Source organism: Dunckerocampus dactyliophorus, chromosome 1, assembly GCF_027744805.1.
Source record: "Dunckerocampus dactyliophorus isolate RoL2022-P2 chromosome 1, RoL_Ddac_1.1, whole genome shotgun sequence".
Taxonomy (NCBI): Eukaryota; Metazoa; Chordata; class Actinopteri; order Syngnathiformes; family Syngnathidae; genus Dunckerocampus; species Dunckerocampus dactyliophorus.
In genome coordinates this window covers 50,784,928-50,801,989 of record NC_072819.1, presented here as the reverse complement: position 1 = coordinate 50,801,989, position 17,062 = coordinate 50,784,928, and the positions used below count along the sequence as shown (strand labels likewise).

The 17,062-nt window shown below is 43.9% G+C and overlaps 1 protein-coding gene across 4 annotated transcripts in view; it reads left to right on the top strand.

Moving 5' to 3' along the window:
• LOC129185146 (neural cell adhesion molecule 2-like) overlaps window positions 1–17,062 on the top strand; it is a 243,331-nt gene that overhangs the window by 152,058 nt on the left and 74,211 nt on the right. For all 4 annotated transcript variants that reach the window (XM_054781890.1, XM_054781881.1, XM_054781871.1 and 1 more), the window contains exon 2: window positions 16,500–16,574. In XM_054781890.1, the coding sequence (XP_054637865.1) occupies window positions 16,500–16,574 (75 nt within the window). The remainder of the gene's footprint in view (window positions 1–16,499; window positions 16,575–17,062) is intronic.

The following is a 17,062-nucleotide window of genomic DNA, read 5'->3' as shown; positions in this document are numbered from 1 at the left end:
CCAATTAGCCAGCTGCTCCCCAGTTAAATAATGAATATGCTAATTGTAAAGCTGGGGGATATGTTGTCTTTTGAGTTGCGGCAGTGACAATTACCCAACTCAGGGATTTTCGCACTTGTGTGCTGTTTGTGCGCTTGTTGTCTGCGCTGCCACTTCATTAGGCACACCAACACAATCTGCATTTGGTGTTCAGTTGTGTTGTCACTGACTCATGTTTCGATGTGTCTGATGATCTGAAACATTTAAGTGTGACAAACATGCAAAAGAATCAGAAATCAGGCCACGCCCCTGTGAATGCTGTGTTTTTTAGTGCAACCGGCCCCCCCAAAGAGCTCGACACGGGGACTTGGCAGCTGATCCTTCATAGAAAAACTATAGGGACCACAGGATATGTATTATTTATGTTTTGTGCCCTTTTGTGAAGGTCTTTTTGTTTGAATTATGGCTTATATTACTACAGGTGAAGTGTTCCTGTTGCCATATGTTTAGGAAATACAACTGCAGAACAAAAGTCATCTAACAAAAAGAATGATGAGGAGAGGATCAAATTCAATTCAATGAATTGTGCAAATAAAAAAGGCCATTTGAATGGGAGTGGGACGTGATGTTTTGGGGGGTTTTTGTACTCTGGCCTGGAAGATTGTTACTGGAATCCTCTTCCACGCCTCCATGATGACCTCCCAGAGCCGGTGGATGTTAGACACCTTGCCCTCCTCCACCTTCCTTCCACACCCTCGTCCACGCCATCACCCCTCTCAGCAAGGCATTTGTCATTTTGGTTGTGTTTTTTATCAAGTTGGATTTTTTTATTTTATTTTATTTTGAAGGGAGTGGATCCTACGCTGCGTCAGAATGTCAGAGTACGTGCTGGAATTTGTGTTTCTCTCAGTGAAACGTCACTCCCCGGTGTGCGGCATCACTCACGCAGCCACACACCGTGACGCCGCCAACACCGGGCTTGGCTGTAGGCAAGACACGCCTGGTACACGCGTTGCCAGATATTCAGGCAATATTTGGACAGTGAATCCATGCTGCTATGAAAGATGTAAAATGACTCTTTGAAAGTGTCATTTTTGTCTTCTGCAATAAAAAATGGTAAATAAGAAATGCTCCTCCGCATGCATATCTCTGGACGCCGTGTGCAAGTTCCTGTCGGCTCTAATTGAAAGCTGCATCCGTGCACGAGCACAAACACACATCACGCTTTCATCCATCAGCACATGCATGGAGAGCTGGCGCACCAGCGCGGTGACAGATGCTTCCTTAAATGCATAATGCAACGTTCAGCTGCGCTCAGCTGCATCGGCACACGTGTGTTGTACTGTACCTGTGTGCTCCGCCATCTCTTAGCCTCTTCATTCCGGCTGTCAGCTACTTAGGTTTGGGCAGTCATGATTTATGAGCGTTGGAGAGCAAACAACATTGTCACACAGAGAAATCTACAGAGAACAATCAATACGGACGTTTTAAAAATGCAGTGTACAAGAGTGTTCATACCCTAGAGGGTGCAATGGTGCTTGTATTGACTGGTTGGAATGCTTGTGACTTGTAATGTGTGTTGTAATGACTTGTAATGATGCATTAGCATGATTGGTCACTTCAACAGCCCTTAAAAAGAACCAGAGGTCAAAAATACTCTGACAACCAGACAAAAAGCTGAATTCATTGATAGTTGTACATAGTCTAAGTCAGTGGTTCTCAATTAGTTTCTGTCATGACCCCCCCAGGGGACAGAAATGTTTTCAGCACACAAGTGTATTCAAGAGTCAAATTGCATTGGATGGGTCAGAAGCAAAATGTCTTTAAGTGAGATTCATGCAGGCGTGATTTGACTCGATAGTGCCCAGTGCTGGCATCCAGGAGCCCGCTTGGCCTGGTCGAGGTGACAGTTGGTGGCGGCTTCTGTCGGCGGCTCCACGCCGCTCAAGAGGGTGAGCGAGAGCACAGAGCAAAAGACGTCATGTGTTACAGGGTCAATTAAGTCTTGGTAAATATATTGTATTAGGGTTTTTTGCTATATAATTACAGTGCAAATCATAAGAGCATAAAAATGTCTTCCATATGACTTGCTACTCTCCAGCTGTCAAAAAAAACCAACAAAAAGGGTGAATTTTCCTCTCTGTTGAAGGACGGTAGTGACCAGCACCTTCCAGCCCTCAGGATGACGCGAGTACTGCAAGCGCCTCCTGTTTGACATTTCTATGTATTCTAGTTTCCGATTAGCAAGAGTGACAAAGTCACACTTACATGAAAGGGTCACTGTCATGATTGATCAACTTAGCTTAAATATGTTCTATATTGTTTGTGATCATGTTGTACCTTGTTTGTTTTTTTGAAAGCGAGTGGTAAACTCGTAAAAATGTCATTTGTAGTACGGGGCGGGAGTCATAATGGACTAAAACCAAATGACGTCGGCGAAGGCGCAGCTCTCAGCTTAAGCAGAGTAAACAAACATGGAGGATGGACGAGACAGAAGATGTTTACAGTCATCATAGCAAAGGTTTGAGCGAATGGAAACATACAGAAAATTACACTCATAATGCAGTTCAACGGAAAATATAAATATTTATTTTGTTATCATTATTCTTTTTTTTTCTATATGTGCCCTGCCATTGGCTGGACACCAGTCCAGGGTGTACCCCGCCTGTCGCCCGAAGTCAGCTGGGATAGGCTCCAGCATGCCCCCGCGACCCTAATGAGGATGAAGCGGTATAGAAAATGGATGGATGGATGTTCTTTTTTTGGGCTGCAAATCTGATTGGTTTTATGTTGACTTCGTCAGGTCCTACGAAGCGTCCCTAGCGTCCATCATCATTAAATGTTTGCATTTAGAGTTCTGGAGAACCTTTATTTAGCACATTCTGCTGGTTCTGTTGCAATTGCGATTTTGGGGATTCTATTTTATATATATTTGAATTTAATATACATAGTGATCATTTTATTTCTATTAGGGGTTAGGGTTAGGTTTAAGGGGTTAGGGTTCGGGTTAGTAATGTTTATTTTTGTAGTCGATTCATCTGAAGCTTGTTGTTTCAATGAATCAAGCAATCGGTTAGTCCCTAGACCGGGGGTGCTCGCACTTTTTCAACCTGCAAGCTTTACAATGACCAAGTCCCAAAGATCCACCATTCCATTCCATTTTCCTCCGCTCATCCGGGTCCAGATCGCAGGGGCAGCAGTCTTAGTAGGGAAGCCCAGACTTCCTGGTCCCCAGCCACCTCCTCCAGCGTTCCCAGGCCAGCTGTGAGACATCATCCCTCCAGCGTGTCCTAGGTCTTCCCCGGGGCCTTCTCCCGGTTGGGCATGCCCGAAACACCTCACCGGGGAGGCATCCGGGAGGCATCTGGACTAGATGCCCGAGCCACCTCAGCTGGCTCCTCTCGATGTGAAGGAGCAGCGGCTCTACTCTGAGCTCCTCCCGGATGACCGAGCTCCTCACCCTATCTCTTAGGGTGAGTCCAGCCGCCCTACGAAGAAAATTCATTTCAGCCGCCTGTATCCGCGATCTCGTTCTTTCGATCACGACCCAAAGCTCATGACCACAGGTGAGGGTGGGAACATAGATCGAACGGTAAATTGAGAGCTTTGCCTTCCGGAAGGCAAAGATCCACCTCCTACTATAAATATAGAAAATATACAGTATATATTTGATTGATAAATACGAGTATTTGTGCACATTGTACATGAATACCAGGGGTGCACACACTTTTTTAGGATGTATGTTACAAATCCAAATGATGTTCCTCTTACTATATAACATACAGTATATATCAAATCTAACCGGTAAACTTTGAAACTACTCAATGCTAATGATTGTTATTTCACATTCACAGTTTCAAAGTTGACATTACCATTCAATAATTCACAGTTCAATTCAATATGGCAATAAAGATAATGACACATAATTCCTCAATATTCCTCACAGTGGCTGCGTAGCGTTCATTAGGACACACAGTTCATGTATTAGCCCTTTTCGCATTTGCTAAATGGTGATGCAAAAGGCAACATATAGCTTTCAGCAATGATTACAAGTTCCAGTTCATCATGGAATAATAGTTTATGAAACAGACGTGTAAAAAACACGCATTTCTATAGTGGAGTTCAGGATGCGAAGCAAAGCCATCAAACAATTGACTTTTTTTCTACATAACTAGCTGCTAAGTCAACGGACAGATTTGTTGTAGATATAGGCATCTTACCGCTGAGCTAGTTTATCCGTAATCCGAATAGTAAAGATGAAAGTTGCATGTGCATGTGCAGCTTGAAACCACTTCACGTTAGCCGCGGGGAGCAACAGCAAATCAGGAGGGGAGCTTAATGTCAGCAGACTGATGTCATATGACATCTTCAATGTGGCGTTTATGCGATCGACCCAAACTACCTTGGCGACCGACCGGTAGCTGGCGATCGACGTAATGGGCACCCCTGCCCTAGACGGACCAAATCAATATGAACCAAACACAAACAGCTCATGATTTGGTCTGCAGATAATAGGTCTACTTTCCTGGATGACAAAGGAAATTCCAAAATATTCACATTTGAGAGGCTGAAATCAGAGGATAGTAACATTTTAAAATCAAAAACATTGAATCGAATACCAAAATAGTCGTCCATTAACTGGACCATGTGTTATTCTGTTCAGCTTGCATGCCACAAAATGTGTGCCCCATTAAAGCGCCGGCACCATTTCAAAAGTACTGGTTTGGCATAAACAATGCCCACCCTAATAAATATCAATGTACGTGTGGACTCCGGCTTCATCTGCGAGCACACGGTGTCCACGTTTCACAAGCAAATTGGCATCATTTGGTTTTGCATGATGATCATTGCACTTGCAGCGATGGGTCTGCTTTCATCATAGGATGCATCCTCCCAATTAGGAGACAACCGAGCTCAGACCTCTCGTCGCTGGTGAGGCAGACCGAGACATTTGTGCTTTGCACCTCGGAGCCTCCTGTAGCAGGCCCGCAGGAGACACTGACTTCTGCTTTGTGTCTGGATTAATGTGCGGCACAGCCGTAATGGTAATGCCCCCGCCACGGGCAGAATGTGGTGGCCATTTCAATCCACAAAATGCATATCAAACCACAATAAGTTTTCCAGAAAAAGGGACTCCCCTTTTGCGCATTCAGATGGAAATGTGAACGGTTATGTATTTGCTGCTAAACAGTAACACTGTGCTGTTTGTTCGTGCTTTGCAGGAGTCAAAATGCTGTTTGGCAATGTACAAGTGTACTTTGGGGACGGTACAACAGCAGAATTGTCAGTAAGTCTGAGTGGTCTGCTGCTAAAAGAACACAGAGTAACTCCCAGCGGGACGGGAACACCGCTTTGTGGATCTTGTGCTTGCAGACGGCAAAATTATATATCATTATTTTGTGTAGCCTTTTTGTCAACACGAGAAAAACAGACTGTGCTTTCTCAAACAATTGCTTGCTCGTCGTCTTCCTCTCAGTGTTGGGATTCAGAACTCAGTCGAGGGTCATGATTGTCTGGGGTGCCGGGAAAACGCATGCCTCCTTGTCCCAAAAGTATAACCGAAAACTCCTAGACATCTCTGCCTTACACTGCCAGTCTAAAGTAACTGGAAGTTTTATTTCTTTTTTTTTTTTTCCACTTTCAGCCTTTCCCTGTCAGGCGGTGCCACGAAAAGTCAGTCGCATGAATGGTTTTGGTTTAGCTTCTACCAGAGGTGTGCACTGGAGTCTTGATTTTTCTCCAAGAGAAATTCACGTTTCACCTTTCCAGCATCTCTGCAAAAGTGTCCTAATGAACGCAATCACTTCAAAGAATAAGCAATGAATAATACCTAACAGATCACTTCAATTTCAATAACACATAACAAACAATAAAAACACATAATAAGATGCACAGATAGACACTTTATTGATCTCCAAGAGAAATTCAATGGAGCCTATCCCAGCTGACTTCGGGCGAGAGGCGGGGTACACCCTGGGCTGGTCGCCGGCCAATGGCAGGGCGCATTTTGACAACCAACCATTCACACTCACATTCATACCTATGGACCATCTGGAGCTGCCAATGAACCTGACATGCATGTTAGGTTCACATGCAAGCACACGGAGGTTCACACCCAGATCACTCAGAACATGCTAACCGATTGGCCACCGTGCGGCCCCCTCAGCTGTGTGACATAGGTGGAAAAGTGTTCTGACTTCGGTTCCTGTTTTGCTTTTTCTTGCTTTTTTTATATTCACAATATTTCAAATTTCTTCTTGTAAATTTTATTCTTCTTATAATATTATGACTTTATTCCATAATATTTTGATTTTATTTTGGTAATATTATAATATATTATAATATATTATATTATAATATTATTTTTTTAACCAAACTTTTGGTGTGTTTTGATTTTAATTTAAATTTTGAATAAATAATTTCCTTTAGTATTTCAACTGTATGCTTCTAAAATTATATATTTTTTGCCTAATAATACAATTTTATTCGCACAAAATTTGTTCTTATTATTATGACCTTAGTGTACTAATGTTTTACTTTATTTGCATTAAATCACTGTTGTTGTTTTGTTGCTGATTTTATTAGTTTTGTTGTTTAATTGTATTTTTTTTATGTGCCGTGGGCCGAAAATGGCCCCTGGGTCGCACTTTGGACACCCCTGCACCAAACAGTGCTCATGACTTGTAGGGACTCAAAAATGTCAAGCCCGTGACTTCGGATTTGACTCGACTTGTCTTGTCTTGACTTGGGACTTGACTTGAGATTGAAGATGACTTGCAAAACAGTGACTCGATCCCAACTCTGGTTGTTAGTAAGGGCTCCGTCCGTACGCCACCAGGGACGGGAATCAAACCCACGCCCTCTGCCATGAAAGGCAGAGAGTGTACCGTTACACCACCAGGAGCTGGAACAGAGGCACTGAAATGTATGGCGTTTGATCCAATAAGATTGCCATGAAAAATGGATGATGTTACAAATGTTGGACCAGCTGATACTCCCTTTAAGGCCTTTCGGTTTTATTACTGAATCCATCTTCTCACTCAGCTGTGTCCACGCCTCCTCCTCCAGCCTCTCGCCATGCGTGGGTCAGCTCAGCTTGGCTTCGCTCTGCGAGATCGATATGCGACTTGTTTGCTTGAATGGCAGGAAGCATTGAGTTTTACACGGATGAGTGTATGAAAACCTCTCATCCACTTACATGAGACCAGTCCCTGAAAGTGTTTGCATGCTTCGTGACGTCTGCTAGGCCATCCGTCCCTTTTTCTGCCAAACTCCGAGCCGCAAGACAAATGTCAGCGACGGTGGGAACTATCTTGAGACGTATTGTTCGTGTTGGCAGAATCTCTCCGAGAGCAGCCTTTTTCTTCCAGTTTATTGCTGGAAAACTAAAGATAGCAGTCCTGTGAGAGAGCATGATGTGAAAGAATGGCTGCACAACTGAGTGAAATCGTCCAAGTGGCACACCTTTGTGACTGATGTGTGCTGATGTTTGCGGCACACGGGAGCCAATAGAAGGCAGGGAAAAACAGAAATGGCGGGGCAGCAGAGATAAGAAAATAAGACTATTAGATTAGGCACAGTGCAATCGGCAGCACAAAGAAAGACTTGGTGAAGAAAAATAGCTCAAGCTTCTCAATTTTGGAGATTTGGGATGAGGGCATTATTGCACACCTGCAGGCCCGAGTTTCTTAGGTTTCCATAAATATGAACACAATATCCAAGCAAATAGGATTGTTCTCATGCTGCGCTCCAGTTTCTGCAGAATTTGTTTGTGTCAAACGTACAGGGAGGCAGTACGTGCGTGTTGTTTGTTCAAAAATGTTTTTCCTCACACTTTCCCCAGATTCTTTTGTTATCTAGAAGGTCGTGGATTTTGCATGCTTAACAACTTGCATTAAGGAACGTCAGATGATTACATCTGAGACCATTCAACATGTCCGAAAAGGTCGGAAGAAGAAGAGTTGATTGAATCCTGCCCCTTCTCCATGTCTGTCACCGATTGCTTGTTCACTTCTCATGTTCAGGTGTCACCATTTTCTAATCGAAGAGAAAGACTGTGTAGCAATGAAGAGGTAGGGTGAGGTGCGTTGTAGGCGGACACATGCTCCGACCAGCTCGGCAGAACCAGAGTATAAAGCGGGGATAGCCACCCGCGGGCCACCAGAGGGAGCACATGAGCTCAGCATGGTAGCCATTGGCCAATGAACTGCTCTGCTGGGAGAAATGCACTGTGGCAAGTAGTTGTTTTTATTTTCAACTCATATTGGTACTTGTCTTGTATATTTCTTAGCTACCTTTTGAGTGTTAAATCGCTGTGTGATGATTTTAGCCTTCTAAGGTGACACCGTGAGTCAGACTGTGATATTGAGTAACGACTTCCTGCGATTTCGATGGGTTGATAAGCTCCTTGTGAGCTTTCTCATAGCTCATGGCTCACATAGCTCATGGCTCCTGTCAAATAAAGACCTGCCTGGTGCTCATGGACTCGTGCGGGCCACAATATGTCTTTTTATGACGTGTGCGATTTATAGTCCGGTGCGGCTTATATATGTACAAATCTGTTTTTCTCTCTAAATTTAGTGAGTGCGGCTTAAACACCTGTGCATCTCATACACCGAAAATGATGAAACATATTAATAACATAGTTATACACAAAAACTATCACAACAAGACTTGAAGTGTTTTGGTGAAATTTACACTCATAAACTTGTTACAGCTGGTCACAATCCCATCATTCATACGTGTGCTTTGCTCCAGTTCATCTATTCTACACATCATTTGCGATGTCATTTTATTCTTTTCGCTTTAAAGCATCCACTTTTTCTTCCAGCTTATAAATTTCTTTACAAGGTCATAGGGATGCAACGAACAGTTATTTTGATAGTCGATTAATCTGTAGCTTGTTTTTTCGAGTAATCAAGTAATCGATTGGTCCCTGGACAGATCAAATCATCCTTCCATCTTCTACCACTTACCCGAGGTCGCGTCGTGGGGGCGGCAGCCTATGTCGGGACGCCCAGACTTGCCATTCCCAGGAGAGTCGAGAGACATAGTCTCTCCATCGTGCCCTGGGTCTTCCCTGAGGCGTCCTACCGGTCAGACGTGCCCTGAACACCTCCCTGGGGAGGCGTCCGGGAGGCATCCTGACCAGATGCCCGAGCCCCTTCATCTGGCTCTACGGTTCTACTCCGAGTTTCTCCACCTTATCTCTAAGGGAGAGCCCAGCCACCTTATGGAGAAAACTCATTTGGGCCACTAGTAGCCGCCATCTTGTCCTTTCGGTCACTACCGGATCAAATCAGTATCAACCAAAGACAAACAGTTAGTGGTTTGCTCCACAACATATCAGAAAAGAGGCAAAAATGTCGATGACTATTTTCCAGAGTCAAAGCTGATGCGTGTGAATATCTTGTTTTGCCTAAAACAAAGTGGATAATTGATTCAGCGATTAATGGTTGCAGATCTACAAAGTGATGCATCATCAATCTACAATTCCTCACATGTTTTGTTAAAGGGGGGCCCTTTCCTGCTAATATTAGGGACTTATAAAATGATATTGGATCCCAAAGGAGTTCTATTGTCAGTTGCTTTAAATCAGGGGTGCTCAAGGCACCGATAGATTGTCAAGGTAGTTTGGGTCGATCGCGTAAACATCACTTTGTAGATGTCATGTGACATCAATCAGCTGACATTAAGCTGCAGCTTTCATCTTTATTACTGTGATTACGTGTAAACTAACTAATAATGCTAGAGATCTTTGTTCGAGAAATGTGCCAAAATAGTCCGAAAGTCTGAGATGGATGCAGCGTTCTGTCGGCGGACGCCTGTTCTTCATCGCAGGAAGTGATGGAAAAGCAGGCAATTTCCGACCTCATTTGGCAGCACTGCATTTTACCCCTCCTCTTATGTCCATCATGGCGGCTGATTGCCATTAGCGAGCACCGGTGAACAGTGCGCCTTTGTTTCGAATTCGATTCTTGGACAGAATTGTCTTTTTAAGCAAATAGCTGTCATTGTCTTGCAGCTTTGTAGAGTAGAGTCACATGACATGAACCTCACCCTGAGGTCTCACAGCTGCCTGTTTTGATTTGTGTTCCAAAAAAGAAGCGGGTGGAAGCAGGGTAATCAATATCAGACAAAAGGAGGTGGCAGCTGACGGTCGAATAAAAAGACCTATTGTGGCTTTTATGGTGTAAAATGCCATGTTCGTTCATGATAAGTCCTCATCTTCATTACATTCTTAATGTCTTTGAATTAAAAATACCTCGATTCTAATCTCATCCACGGTGTTTGTTTGAGCTTCTCTGCCTCTTTAAAGATCAGATCTCCTGTCTGTGTCTCTAAACATTGGTGGCAGTTGAATTTTTACATCAAAAATGTTGTGTTATCACGAGTATAGGTATGCTTTTATCACCTTTATCAGTCTTTCATTGCAGTCAAACCAAACAATTCAAATTAATTAGGCAGCCATGCAAAATACTGGCACATTTATAGTAATTAATAGCATTCATGGGGTTTTAATTTCAGGAATTCAGTGCTGAAAAAGAGGTTTAATTTCTACTCCAGACACCGCAGAAGATGATGAACTTTCATAGACTCATACCTCGAGGCTCATTTCATTAATTAACCGACTGCGTGAATTGCACACTCAGCCACTGTGATGAGCCACAAATTCCAACATAAAAAATAGGGTTGAGTGTGAAACCTACGAAGAGAGTATTTCCGCTGACCTGCTTTTCCTTCCACTCGTCAAAAAGCTCTTAAAGTACAGTGGAACCTTGGTCCCCCATTTCCCGTCACACTTGTTCAGAATCAGCACAGATCAAGTAGAACCAGCCGAAATGAATCATTTTCAAAGTTCTGACTGCATTAGGGAGAGAATTACTACTTGGTAAGAATGCCGTTGGAATACGCAGTAGGGGTACTAAGGAGTTTAAATGACTGCAGAGGCCGCGCTGATCCTTCTGTTGACGTGATTAAAAAAAAAAATATATATATATACTGTATATATATATACTGTATATATGGTATATATATGCAGTGTATTAATAACACAACAAGATGTGCGCCATACTGTATGCTAACCGGAGAATGCATGCAAACTGTTGTGGCATAAATGTTTGATGTTAACCAAAAAACACCCTAACCGAGGCGTATGCTAACCGAGGTTGCACTGTATGTGCATGTCCAACATGGTCGATGCAGCCTGCAGCATAAGAGGCTTATGAAAGCAGACGGGAAGCACCAAGAGGCTGGTGGAAGGCAAGCAGAGATGCACAGCGACCTGTGTGTGTATGCGCGTGTGTGTGTGTGTGTGTGTGTGTGTGTGTGTGTGTGTGTGTTGTGACTTCACTGTATGTGGCTGCGATTGGATATGGTTGGCTGAGTATAAGCTCTCCTCACTTGTTACTGCAGCCTCACAGATCTATCTGCAGGACCAGACAAGCAGAATGCAACATACAATTATGCAAGGACGAGCTGCAAAAACAACTTCTCATAGAAAAACATGTGAAGACATAAAATAAAATGAAAATTAAGCAGATACACGCTACACACGCCCTGCCATGCATGGTACGCCTTGTGACCTTAATGAAGTTTCTAATGTGTAGCATCTCTGCCAAGCCGACAACTGCGCGCTGCGCTCAGCAAAGGGCAGCAGAGCATTTCCAAGCTTTTATCTGCTCCAGAAGAAGCTGTTGCACAGTCACCAGGTCAGCTCACACCAGCACGAATTCAAGCAGCAGTGCTGGAAAGACAAGCTTTGTGTTTGCTGCATAGACTGGAAGGCTGATGATGATATCGTGTTGTTCTTGAGGGCTGACAAAGGTAGCGATTCCCAGCCTTATCTGTGCTCCCTAGAAAACCTGAATGAGACTTCTTCATACTCGTAAATGACACACCGAGACCACCCGTGCATTGCAAATAAACGTAAAAATGTCTATTTTTAACTCTCTTATAAAGCCTGGATCATGCTGCTGCATGGAAGCCCCGCTGGATATGATTTAACAGTTCCAGGTAGCCCTCTGAGGGGAACCATAGCTGCGATGTGGCCCACGGCGAAAACAAGTTTGGCTTTCGGTCATCAAAATACGCTCTGCTGAAAGATAATCCGCTCTGCTTGCCTGTTGTAATTCCAGTAATGACTCACGATCATATATTAACTTAATTGCCTCTTGAGGTGCAGCTTGCAAAAAAAAAAGCTTTGTGTCAGTCATGCACAAACTCCTTCCTGCACAGAGTCCATTTATGTCGGTCAGTTGTTCCGTCTTGAGTTTTGCGAGAGGGCAAATGTGTTGTTCTGAGCTGCCCATCTTGATCAAGTCGGTTCTGCCACTAGATAGCATCGGAACACCGATCCCTGCCAGGGAGTGGAATAGTGGGATCTCCAGTCACTGTTAATTAGGTCAAAAAATGTAATCAAACGGATCACACACATTAATTAAACTGATTTAATGCGTTCCTTTTCGCAGCCCTGACAATCCGTATTATGAAGGATGTAAGAATTATGATGTGTGAGAAGCGCAGTGTGATCTGTCAGGTCACCACGAGCGTCGCCAGCCGTCGCAGAGGCATCAGTACGTGTTTGTCTTCTCAGAGGAGCTCATAATTGCAAACAGGCTCGTAATGTATTGACCCAAGTTCTGTAATGAACAGGTGAACAGCTGAAAGCGTTGCATTCCATTCCTGGAAATGGATGTAATTAACACGTCTCCCCGGTGAGCAAACAATCTACCCCGAATCGTGTTTTTCAAGAATGTCAGAATTCTCATTAAAATGTCAACGCACGTGCATTGCCGGCCGTGTTGTCTGAGACGAGTCACAGATGCCGAGTGAACAGTGATATTTTCAGGTACAGTTTAACCCAGTGATGGTGCAATAATGTTGCATGATCAGTCTTGTTTACAGAAAATATCAGTAAGTGAATGTCATTAAACAACTTGGAATACAATCTTGGAATAAGTCGAAAGTAGGGTGAGGGTCAGGGTTAGGGTTATGGGTTAAGGGTTAAGGGTTAAGGGTTAGGGGTTAGGGGTTAGGGGTTAGGGGTTAGGGGTTAAGGGTTAGGGGTTAAGGGTTAGGGTTAGGGTTAAAGGTTAAGGGTTAAGAGTTAGGGTTAGGCTGGACAATATGTAAATCCTGATGCACGCTTTATAAATAATGATGACAAATAATGATGACATAAAATAGAGTGGAACCTTGGTTAGCGTCATTCCAGAAGGGCCGACACTAACAGCATTTCTCATAAGAACTAATGTACAGCCAATTAATCCATTCCAGAAAGCCAAAATTGCGAAGGCATAAGACGTTTTTATAGCCATATAATTATAGCTTTACATGCAGGAAACTATTCAAAATGCATATAAATGATGAATGAAAGGGATAAATGTACACTTAAGGTTACTTTTACCTTCACCGACGATGCGATTGTTGCCGAAGACACGATGTGGTAACGATATCAACATGGACGCCACCTGTTCTTTTGATCACGACTGCAAAGTAACCCAGACTGGAGCCAAAGAAAGTTGCAAGTGCCAGCATTTTGCCAGAGAACACCCTGATAGTCACCTTTGCACTCACAGCAGCCAAGCCATTTAAGACTTAAATAAGACTGTTGCTGGTGTGTGTTGCAGAATATGTGTTCCGGGGCTCAGAGCTGAGTTTGGGTTACGGCCACAACGCTCCAGCGATCAGGCCTCATGCGTGCGTCTCACCGAACATTGCAGTAACATGACTGACACATAGTCACCAGTGAAGAGTACTTTATATCATCACAACCTTTTAGAATAAGTCTTTTCAATGACTTGTACACCCCTGATCAAAATGTCACGACCAGTTGCAAAATTGCAAGAGTGTACATTTTGCACTGGTGGATCTTGAGGAGGTTCTCAGTAGAGCTTCAAAATGTGAAAAGAAGGAAAAAAACGGAAATAGGCAGTTCATCAGCTGACAAATTTTTAAGACCATAGCTCAAAAAGACCTGAACCCCCCCCCCCCACGACATTCTTGTTAATCACCTGAAAAATGTGGCTGAACGACAACAATTCTGCTAAATTCCTCCCCAGCGCTGGAAGAGACTCATTGCAAGTTATCACAAACGCTTGATTGCAGTTGTTGCTGCTAAGGGGGGCCAACCACTTATTAGCTTTAGGGGGCCATCACTTTTTCACACAGGGACATGTAGCTTTGGATGTTTTAACAATAAAAAGTTTCATTTAAAAACTGCCTAACATGTGACTTGTGTTGTCATTGACTGACATTTACATTTGCTTGATGATCTGAAACATTGAAGTGGGACAAACAATCAGGAAGGGGGCAAACACTGTATTTCACTGTGGCTGTGTGTTTATTTTGCACCCTTGAGAAAGTGGTTGAGTTCATCAATTCTACGTGCCAGCTTTACATGGGGTGTCGTCAGTGCAGCAGGTGTGAATCCTCTATTAGTTAATGGAGTCAAGAAAAGAGCCACAAAAATGCTTTAAAACGATCTATTGTATCTTTACGCAAGATGATGAATGTAAAATACCGTCTCTCACTCTGAGCTAGAGATGAAATTTCATGCTTTTGTTGCCTGTAGACTGGATTACTGTCATGCCTTGTTTTCATGCCTGAATAAATCATCAGTTGTGTTATTTTGTTTGTCGATTTTAAGCTGGGAAGCACATTTGTCATGTTCGTGTTTTGCTGTGAGTTAAATCTTGAATTCAATAGTGTTTCTCGCCTGCTTTATGAAAATGCTGGCACTTGCAACTTTCTTTGGCTCCATTGTGGGTTGTTTTGCAGCCATGATCAAAAGAACAGCAGAGACTTGTGGCGTAACCGTGCTAGTTAGCAACCAACGACAGAGACCACCTCTGGTGACATCATAGACCGGCGACGGGGCTGCCGTCCGGTTCCCGTTTCCATGTAGTAGTGAGCTAATAGGCTGCTAAACAAGGACATTTGGACTTACACAGTGTATTAATAAAACCACAAGATGTACGCAAACCGAGGTGTAAAAACATGCTAACTGAGGTTCCACTGTATATTTATCCTGAAAAAATTGTGTGTGCACCGATTTTTATTGTATGAATACACTGAAGTTGTTTGTTTTTTTTACAATTCAACATCAAAACTTGACTTTTCAGTTCCAAATGTAATTTTTCAAGTAAATAAACTTCTGACCCTAGCATCCAGTTTTCAGACGTCCAGTTTTCATTCTCTTTTGGTTTTTTTTGTCAAACAGTGACAATGAAGGCAGTCTTTGCAAGGTTGTATTGGTGGTTCAAGTGTCTCAAGTTTTGTATTTATGATTTTCCGTTCATCTAAATAGTGAAAAGATTTCTTTTGAATGTTTTTGAATGTGTCCTTGAAACAGCTCCTAAGGCTAATCACGACGCTTCCTCAGGCAAAAGGCTCAGTGCCCCTCTACCGCCCTCCGTTGGTGGCTGTGCCTCACAGCCGATGGATTCCGCTGATAACTAAGCTGCTTGTGTGTGTGTGTGTGTGTGTGTGTGTGTGCGTGGGTGTGCGTGTGTGTGTGTGCATGTGTGTGTGTGTGTGTGTGTGTGTGTGTGTGTGTGTGTGTGTGTGTGTGTGTGTGTGTGTGTGTGTGTGTGTGCGTGTGTGTGCGTGTGCGTGTGTGCGTGTGTGTGTGTGTGCGTGTGTGTGTGTGTGTGTGTGTGTGTGTGTGTGTGTGTGTGTGTGTGTGTGTGTGTGTGTGTGTGCGTGTGTGTGCGTGTGCGTGTGTGCGTGTGTGTGTGTGTGCGTGTGTGTGCGTGTGTGTGTGTGTGTGTGCTGCAGCAGCCTTTTCCTCTGAGTTGCTGCATTGATTATTGACAAGTGCCTTGAGCTCCACTGTTATGTTTCTTGCGTTGTGTAAAATCAATCTCCACTTGAGTATTATTCAACATGTGTGCGTGAGTGTTATCTCATAAAAAAAAAATGGTTTCATTCACTGCTGTGTCCTTTTCCATTAGACAACGAAGACCCACTCACAGCTCACACACTCGCTGTTGCCAAGCTAACGCCATCCTCCTCTTCTGCGTTGTCGCGTCTTTGGGTGGTGTCTCACTGTGGTGAATGGATCTCCAGCAGCCTTTTATGTCCTGACAAGCTATGCCTTCAATCGGTTGTTGGCGATGTAATAAAGTCTGCATCACACGCTTTTGTCCCCAGTGAAAAACGGTCGCGATATTGAGCTATTTTCCGCAATTTTCCTCTTCGCTTTCCATCCCAATCAAAACATACTGTAGCTGCTCTTTGAAAGGACGCCGTTCGCTGAAGAGCTGACTGACACGCGGATCACGGATACACCAATCTGTCTCAGTGGGCATCGGAGAAAAAAGCTCCGATGTTGCAAATGTTTGTTGGAACAGGGACAATGTGGCTTCAGGAAGCCTTTTTAGATGGCGACACACAACAGGGATCCGTCCACAGTAAATGCATCAACGTGTTGTGCAATGTAAGAGGTGAGCGACGACGCTAAAGGCTTTTGTGTAACTTAATGTGTTTCTCTTTCTCTTTGTCTTTGTGCACCCCAGCTGCCCTGCAGGTCTCCATATCCCTGAACAAGGTGGAGTTAAGCGTTGGAGAGTCCAAGTTCTTCATCTGTACAGGTACCCGAGCCCTTATTGCTCATTAAGAGGATAACCAGAACAAGACACTGTCAAATCCGGTGTGTGAGCCGCACGTGTCGACGTCATAAAATGGCATATTGTGGCGTGAGGCAGCTCTTTATCAATTACAGCCGACTTCCGTGAAAAAGCATGCCGATACCGGCCGTACTTGCTTGATAACGCCGATCAGCTCCGCCCCCATTGCAGCATCCAGCCTATAGCGACCGTCTCCCGCCCGCTTCAGGTATTGCCACCCCTATGTGAGTAATGGTCTCACCTTGGGCACCCCAATCAAGCCACGGACCCGCAGTGCACCAGTAACTTCTCCCGTCTTCCCGGTGACGCACTTTGTGACAACTCGACTCACAGCGACACAAGCAACTGTCTAATCTAAACATGCAAAATAGGCTTTTCTTTGCCTTTTTCTGCTCATTATTTGTTCCCTCTTCTGGTTTCACATCAGCTGCCACGCTGCTGCGTTTCCTTGC